At 40.7% G+C, this 8,807-nt stretch overlaps 2 protein-coding genes across 2 annotated transcripts; one reads left to right on the top strand and one right to left on the bottom strand.

Moving 5' to 3' along the window:
• Positions 1 to 3,569: 3,569 nt before the first annotated feature.
• On the bottom strand, positions 3,570 to 4,241 carry LOC6050895 (DNA polymerase epsilon subunit 3). The gene is made up of 2 exons (XM_001867381.2): positions 3,839 to 4,241; positions 3,570 to 3,742 (listed from the first exon to the last, which is right to left on the bottom strand). The coding sequence occupies exons 1-2, from the start codon at positions 4,107 to 4,109 to the stop codon at positions 3,648 to 3,650; spliced, it is 366 nt and encodes a 121-aa protein (XP_001867416.1). The 5' UTR covers positions 4,110 to 4,241; the 3' UTR covers positions 3,570 to 3,647.
• Positions 4,242 to 5,270: 1,029 nt separating this feature from the next.
• On the top strand, positions 5,271 to 5,634 carry LOC6040005 (40S ribosomal protein S14). Its single transcript, XM_038261118.1, has one exon. The coding sequence runs from the start codon at positions 5,271 to 5,273 to the stop codon at positions 5,586 to 5,588; it is 318 nt and encodes a 105-aa protein (XP_038117046.1). The 3' UTR covers positions 5,589 to 5,634.
• Positions 5,635 to 8,807: the final 3,173 nt, after the last annotated feature.

Here is an 8,807-nt window from a genome sequence, read left to right as displayed (position 1 = left end):
ACTATTCGATAATAAACGCAACATTGTTAATTGGTTTTGATTTACAACAATTCAACTTTTTTTTTTAGAAATTTCAAAGTACTTTAACTATCATAATATATTTTCATTGAGGACTTTACGAAACTAAACGTTTTGTCAGATTAAAATATTAAAGATACAGTATGTATTTATTTATAAATCCAATGATTATACACAAACCCTCATGACCTTTATAACCTCAGGCCTTTCAGTGGATAATCTGGTACGGCAAAAGTGATCATCATACATCCCCAAGCTCACAAATAACACCTGTTCTTCGAAGAAAACTATATTAAGATCAATCGTGGCTGTAAAGCTTTTTTTTATAAGTACAGCACCTAAACATCAACTAAAATTCCTATTGAAACTCGGCATCGTGTAAAATTAAACATCATACATCCGCGCACCCAATTTTGGGTAATGTTATAATTGACTACTTCAATCAGAACCCCCTTAATCGTGCATAATGTAAACAGTACTCCTTGAGTGCGCTGTCCGCGCATCACACATTCACTCCACGAAAAAAAAACAGACATTTTACAATTCAACAACTAACACACACACTCAGTCCTGATGCCCTTACTTTCGCTTCCTCTTCCTCCCGCTCCATAAAAAAAATGTGCGTGCGTCGATTAATCTGAGTGATGGCTGCGAAACGCGAAATCAAAAATTGCTGCGTTCTTTGCATCCCGTGACGAATGCAGGAGATTAAAGTAGTTTGGTCGCAAAGCGCAGTGCGGGGGAGAAGAAAAGGGAGAAACTTCGGCGTATGGCTCGTGGGCTTCTTTTCGACATCTGAAGGGAAAGAAGACACAAACCAACCCTTCTTGACAAAATCAAATCGAGCCGCACACACTCAAACCTCTCGAACATTCTAACCTATCAGGCCGCGCACGCGATTATCACGCATAACACTCGCACACACACACTTTCACACATTTTTCTGCTCCACTCACTTCACAAAAACAATCGGAACATTCTCACCGAAACTCCAGCATCTCGGCCTCAGGCCCACCGCCTCGTAATGGCAATGCCTGCTCGGCTACCCGCTGCCAACGTCGTCGTGATGTCATCTTTTCGCGCAAAATGCCGGGTCACGCACTTTTATTTTTAAATCGACCTGTCCAGTATGTATTTTTTTCAGGTTTCAGGTGATTATGTATCACTATTTACCAACATGGCAGGATCGCCAATGTGATATTTTCCTATTTATGGATATTAAATTACACACTATTTATCATCTACACGGGAGCCGAGCTCCATCTTTATTGTTCGGCTTCATCTCTCTGACTGACTCCTGAACCACGCTAGCTTTACACTCACACATACACAGCTCTACACGCTTATCGCTAACTATCTAACTGAGGTTAATGTTCAGGATGCCACAACTCACTGGGCTGAGCGTGTCCAAAAAGCTTTCAAACCATTCCATGCGTTGCGCGGATTCCTGCCTCGTTGCAAACTTCGATGGAACCTTGGATGGAACGTAATTCTTCCTGGCATCGTAGCTCGTCACTACGCATCCACACTCACGAAGCAGATTCGATACTAACTCCGGAAGATGGAAACCACATCAACAGTGCCTGACATCATCGAGAGAACCCAGTCCTCGAGAAATCGTCTCTCGATCGTCCTCGGAAACGTGGTCGCTCCTGCTTTACATGGCGAACTGACATCGTTAATGATATCGTGCGCCTTCTGGAAAACAAATCAATGTTTGGCAGGAAAGGTCCGGTGATCGCGAAAAAATTAAAAAAAGAGATCAAGCGTCTCTCAACCACTGCATTAATTGTTGAATTCGAGTTCGAAGCCTTTGTCTCTTACCCTCTGATATTGAAGGGTTCTCTATAGAGATGAAACATCTGCCAAGACCCATTGTACCGCTGTAAATAGAGCCCAAATAACATATATAGAGAAACCACGATTTTTCCTCCGTTGGAAAAAATGATAGAGCTTCGAAACGCAATTCTTTCCAACATGACTCGTTCCATACTGAGACAATGGAAGCCTAAATATCTACGTCGGGGTTAGTGATCTGATCGATAATACAAGATTTTTAGAAGTTAAGAAAAAGCTGGAGACTTTCACAACTCTGTGGTAGGTTATTCGAACTACAAGCACGACAAAATCGACAGAACGACGACTCACTACCAAAAACACTTAACGCAATGAATAGGCGAATTAACGACTATGAGAATAACCTTTCTCGAGGAATATCTGAAGGGATACCAGTTGGATGAGCTTCGGGCTCGCCGCTTGATGTACGCTGTGAGAGAATCCGTGCCAACAATTGGACCTGTTTTGCAGAGCAATATCAATGCGGTGGGCTAAGGAAGCCAGAGATTTGTCGAGAAAGCTCTTCAAAGACTTCTACGCCGTGTTGGACAGCCGAGATCCAATCATCGTCCAAGTGGGAAACGTCCGAATTTCACTCTTCGACGAAAAAGCGGGGCGAACTTGAATGCGAGGAACAAGAACACCAAGACATGGCCATTGTGCGCAACCAGAGCTGGTCCCAGATTGGGTCTTCATTTCTTCCATTCCAGACTTTATATCCCTAGAACAAGAACACCAAGACATGGCCATTGTGCGCGACTAGAGCTGGTCCCAGATTGGGTCTTCATTTCTTCCATTCCAGACTTTATATCCCTAGAACAAGAACACCAAGACATGGCCATTGTGCGCGACTAGAGCTGGTCCCAGATTGGATCTTCATTTCTTCCATTCCAGACATTATATCCCTAGTTGAGATGATGATTAGTCGATGATTAATGAGTCAGCGGCGTGGATCAAGCTTCAGAAATTCTATTTTTTTTAGGATATTTGTCAAAATATTATTAATTTTTTTAAGAATTTGTATTTACTTTTTAATGTAAGTTATATAATTTACCGCCGGGACCCGTGATGTAGGGGTAAGCGTGGTTGCCTCTCACCCAGTCAGCCTGGGTTCGATCCCAAAAGATCCCGGTGGCATTTTTCGAGACATGATTTGTCTGATCACGCCTTCCGTCAGACGGGGAAGTAAACGTTGGCCCCGGTCTAACCTAGAGGTTAGGTCGTCAGCTCAGTCCAGGTGTAAGAGTCGTCTCCCTGGGTTCTGTCTCGGTGGAGTCGCTGGTAGGCAGTTGGACTAACAATCCAAAGGTCAGTTCGAGTCCCGGGGTGGATGGAAGCTAAGGTGTAAAAAGAGGTTTGCAATTGCCTCAACAATCAAGCCTTCGGACACCTAGTTTCAAGTAGGAATCTCGCAATCGAGAACGCCAAGGCGCCAAGGTCCCTATTGAAAAAGTTTCTGCTCGAACCTAGGATTCCAAAAGCTTGAATGAAAAAAGTGCCCAAACCTCTTTTTACTCCAAAGAATCTTCCATTCAAGTATTCGACCTGACGACCTTTTGATGTGAGTCCAACCGCCGCCATCTTTCCCACCAGAGCTGATATGATTTGGTGTGTTGATTGTACGACCTAACAACAACTAAGGCTGGGACCGAAGTTTTACTTCCTCATCCGATGGTAGGCGACTGTCATCAAACTTTAATCAATCAATCGAGAAGTACGATTTAGTCAATTACAAAAATAAGTTTATTAACCAAGCTTAACCCTAGTAAAAGCAACCTCCAGCTCGACTTCGATCACATATCGGCCGGAGTATCCTCCTCCATAGCCTCTTCCGTTTCCGGCTTGTCCCCTTTCTTGTCTTTTTTATTCTTCACCAGCTTCCGGTAATCTAGAACAAACAAACAAACATCAGTCACAAGTCATTAAAATAGCAACATTTACCCTGACGGCAACAAAAATAAAACATAGAAAAAAAAATACTCACTCTCCAAATCGTTCTTCAGCGGTTTGATGAAGCTCTCGAACTCGATCTCCTCCAGCCCCGCCAGGACGTGGTCCACGGTGAGCGTTTTTTGCTTCTTCTTGTCGGCCACGTCCGTGGCGGCCGAGGTCAGGTACAGCACAAACACGGAGGTGGCACGCGTGAGCGCCGTCCGCGACTCGTTCGAGATCTTGACGTCCGCCGGGAGGGCCTCCTTCATGAGCCGGGTCACGACCGTGTTCGGCAGGTTCAGGTCCTCGATCCGTTCGACCATTTTTTTTGTTTGGCAAGTTTCGGAACACTACGAGCGAGATTTACCGGGGAAAGAAACGGGATTTTACCGGGAGTTGCAGCGACAAGGGAACGTTCCGTAGGAGGATTTTGTTTGAAAACAACTAAAAATGCGAGGGAAAACAGATTTGACAGCTGTCTGATGGGTTGTCGGAGTTTGCTGATTGTCGGAGTATCGGAGAGGTTGGAATGCGCCTGCAAGTATGCTGTCGTGCATTTCAAACTGGTGGGATGCAGACTGTTTAGCTGCAGGCGAATTAGGTATTTTGAAATCAAATTGACTTGGGAGCGTTCTTTTATTACGTAACACAGTAGGGGGGTAGGGGGGGGTCGGAGGCCGTGTTACGCTCCATACAAAATTTTTAAAATTTGTATGGAAATTTTGTTACGAGGGGGGGGAGGGGGTCTAAAAGTCCGATTTTTCGCGTTACGTAATAAAAGAATGCTCCCCTTGTAGTCAATTTTGGCAAATTTATGGCCTATCTACAATCACTTAACTTAGAAAATTTCACTTAGCTTAGGAGTTTGAATCAATGGAAATGAATCTGATCTTCTACAATGAAAAGGAATAAAATTAGAAACTTGACGTATGGTTTGGAAAATTTCAAAATCTACGGTAAGTTGACGTTTCCATATCAAAGGTAATCAAACAACTGCATAGCAACGTATATCAGCCCAGCAAATTTTCTAGGTTGATTGTGGATGACGGCCGTAAGTTGTGTACATTTTCTAAGTTTTACTTTACTTAACTATTCTAAGCTAAGTTATTGTAGATAGGCCATGACAGGTACTATAGCAAATTTTGAACCAATGATAACGTGATAGCTTTCAGTCTTGAAAGGATGCGAACCAGGATATTCAGAATTAATTTAAAAATCAAATTGAAAACTTTTTTTCTTTAAGTAAGGCCGTTGCAAATATTTTTCAAAGTTTATGCCCCCCCCCCCTCCTTCAAAGTCGGTTCAAAAAATCAGGGGGCCCAAAAATATTTTTTCAAAAAACTTCAAAATTTCAAGGGAAATATAAGTCTAACCAACTGAAAACAATTAGAAATGCATTTTTCTGTGTTTAAAATCATATTTAGCGTGTCTACTTTTTTCCAGAACAGCTCCTTATCGTCGCAAGATACAATTTTCTAGTTACGATGGCTTCCTGCAAAAACAAAACAAGAAAGGAGGTGTTTTCGCTCTACGCCAGCTTCAACGACACTTTCGTCCACGTCACGGATCTTTCGGGCAAAGAAACAACCTCGCGCGTCACCAACAACATGAACGCCAAGGCCGATCGTGACGAGGCCTCGCCCTACGCCGCTTTGTTGGCTGCTCAGGACGTCGCCGATAAGTGCAAGTCGCTCGGAATCACGCTGCGTGCCACCGGCGGAAACCGCACCAAGACCCCGGGACCGGGTGCTCAGTCGACGCACCGTGCTCTGTCCTGTTCGTCAAAGAATTTTGTGATTTAGTGCTATTAGTATAAACATAAATAAATGCTCTGTTTTAATCTGGCAAGTGTTTCAGTTTTTCCTGAAGTTGTTCCTCAAGGAAGACTTAGTCGGCAAAATCATCTGAATAAACATATTTCAGGACGGACGAGACGGTTGGCGCAGGGCATCTAGGTGAAACATCTCAGTACACGCAGTTTAGAATTTCGAAAGCAAAGCAACACAGCAAAAAAAAAACAAACAAACTTTCAAAATCGTCATCCCAGCGTAAAAGCACTCTCCCAAGAGAGAGAGAGAAAGAGCTGCGCAAAGCTTTTTGATTTTTCTATTTTTGTTCTGTCGGTAAAGTAGTATTTTGACGTTTTACCGCTGTATAACTTTATATCAACTCTAGACTACGCCACTCAATTTTACCTCCATGCGTATAAAGTGAATATAAAGTTTCAAGACTCTATAGACAAACTTTATATGTTGATATAGAGGGGATTTAAAGTTACCTTATACAGTCCCGCGGTTACTTGGGAACAGGGATGCCAGATACACAGATTTGTCTGTGTTTCACAGACATTTGAGCTCGTGTCAGACATTTTTTGAGGTACACAGACTTTTTAAAAACTTCATTAAATTGTTATTTTGTTAAAATATCAATCGAAACTTATTTCGTTAGTCTTCAAATGCTTAAAAACACAATTTTTGATAGATTTCTTTGACTCTAAATTGATTTATTTGAATTTTAGACAAAGACACAGACATACACAGACTTTTTCACAGACATTTTAAAAAATCAGGTGGCATCCCTGCTTGGGAAGTCGACGCCAGGCGCGGCAATGGTCGATGTGGACGTAGAAATGCTGAATTTGGACGAGAACATGTTGGGAACCGGATACGGTGGGAGCGGTTTGTTCCGGGGTTTCCCGGAGCCTGTCTCGACCGGATCAAAGAGAAGAAAACGTGACGCTGGAACGGCGAAATTGCCTGACAGCTATCCTAGAAGATCGAAGCGGCTTCGTAAGCCGGCGAAGAATTCAGAATTTGTTTATTCTTAAGGTGAAACGCCTCATCATCGTGAGGCGTTTGTGTTAGTGTGGTGTGAATGTATTGGTTACGATGATGATCATTGAAATATACATGTATTAGTCATCACGTCATTCGAGTATAAATGTAGTAGTGATGTTATGTTATGTTTATTTAGCAAAGTAAACAGTAGCAATTTTGGAAAAATAAGTTAGAACTAATAAATTTCTAGTAATCTTCCCATTAATGTCGCAGCGATACATCGTTCAATGAACAACTTCACATTTTTCGATATTATTTTAGAAATTTCAGACTTCTCGCTATTCGGTGCAAATTTTTCCCTTTGCATATTTTGAGTGGGCCAGTCCGTAGATCTTGAGCTGCTTCTCGATGGATCGTTATTTTTGAGCTTTTATGCCAATTTTAAGTATAATTTATCATTAAAAAGATGTATTAGTTAATTGTTTCAATATTTTACATCAGTACGTGGCAAATAATCAAATAAGAAAATGTTATTTGTGAATTTCATATAAAGGGCTTGACTGAAATTTCTGGCAACCACTTTCATGATGACTATCAATACTTGTGTAACGAATGGTTGTGTTGAAGAGTGTTTGAAAACAAAAAAAAACTCGCGGAAATTTTTCACTTCGCGTATTTTGATGCAACTTTTCGCGAAAATCGCGAGTTTTGCTGTGTTTGGTCGTTGTCAGCTGGTTCTCCTGCCTGCAGCACGTCGAGGGATTAGCAATTTATTGAGGTAAGGTAATTAAAACGGTAGTTTTGAAGTGTTCAAAAGTGCGCTTGTTTTTGTATGGAAAAATATACTTTTCAACAATAGGCTAAATTTGAAGAAAATTAAACTTTTTCGAGCCTACTGCAAGTTTCCCTGTATTCTCGTGAAAGTTTTGTACACAGTGATTATTTTTTTATATTTTAAGGTGAAGCCGTTGATCATTTTCGAAGAAATTTGATCATCACTATAAAATATTCTGTATTAAATTCAATTTAACGAATTTCAGCACCAAAAGGAATCAGCATGTGCCGGTTGTAAGAGGTGAATGCACAAATCGTGTAAAACCTCTATAATAATAAAAAAAAAAAATGTGCCGGTTGTTGCCATCTTGAAGCCACCGAAGGAATTTTTGATCTAAATCAATTGTGGTTCAAAATTTATATAATTTTGTGGCACAGTCATTGACGTCCTAGTTGGCAATCATTGATTAATGACGATTTCCATAACTTTACAAAGAATGGAATAATCGTTACCAAAAGGAATCAGCATGTGTAGGGCACTATTCTAAATAACTTGTTGAAGGAATTTTGTCAAAATATTGAAAGCGACGCAAAATTTATATCTTTGAACGAAAAATCATGACAATGATGGAAGTCTTCACGTTAATCCGTAGTAGAAATGCTAACAATCGTAAATTTTCGGAAAAGTTTAAAAATTTCACCGGATAAGGTGGAACGGGAAAGTATCATCGTTAACGTGTAACGGGATGTTTTTTCACCATAATTAATCGCCATATTTGATGATGGCCCGTTACACCTTAATTAATAGTGAACATTCAAGAATTTTTGTTCTTTCTAATTATTTCATTGACTTTTGATTTTGAAAAGTCTAGTGAACTGTACATTTTGCTGAATTAGTTTTTTATCATTATTATATTCTTCTATTAAAAGAGGGAGGAATTGTCATATCCCTCGACATTTAGGCTTAATTGTCAGTTGACGTTTCAGCAATCGGAGCTCACGAATACAAACAAAAGTAATGAAACTATAAATAAAGCTACGACCGTGTATCGAGTCCCTTTTTCCATTTGGAACCTCATACGAACAAGAAGACTTTTATTTCCAAAACCGATCCGTCTCTGCAGTAGTTAACAAGTTTTTTAAACCTGAGATCCATCGATATAACAATGCGGATTTCTTGCGGCTTCGGAGTTTTAAAAGGTGGTCGAACAGTTTAGTTGAGTTTTTTTTACGTGATCTGGATTTAAAGATGGACGCAGATCGACTTACGGTGAAACACGGATGAAGTACAGAATAAGTTTACCCCACGGTTTACCCGCATAATCGAAACTCTTCAAGATAAAGGGGTGCAGAAGAAGCAAGCTTGATACCAATACGGCAGATTTTTTTTCCTTTGTGATAGCTGAATTTGAATGTGATTCAATCAAAAGAACCATCAATAGAAAGACTAGTGTTTATAGACGAGTTGCT

The sequence above is a fragment of the Culex quinquefasciatus genome, chromosome 3, assembly GCF_015732765.1.
Source record: "Culex quinquefasciatus strain JHB chromosome 3, VPISU_Cqui_1.0_pri_paternal, whole genome shotgun sequence".
Classification (NCBI taxonomy): Eukaryota; Metazoa; Arthropoda; class Insecta; order Diptera; family Culicidae; genus Culex; species Culex quinquefasciatus.
Note: the sequence above shows the minus strand (reverse complement) of the source record. Positions and strands in the feature narration are given on the sequence as shown.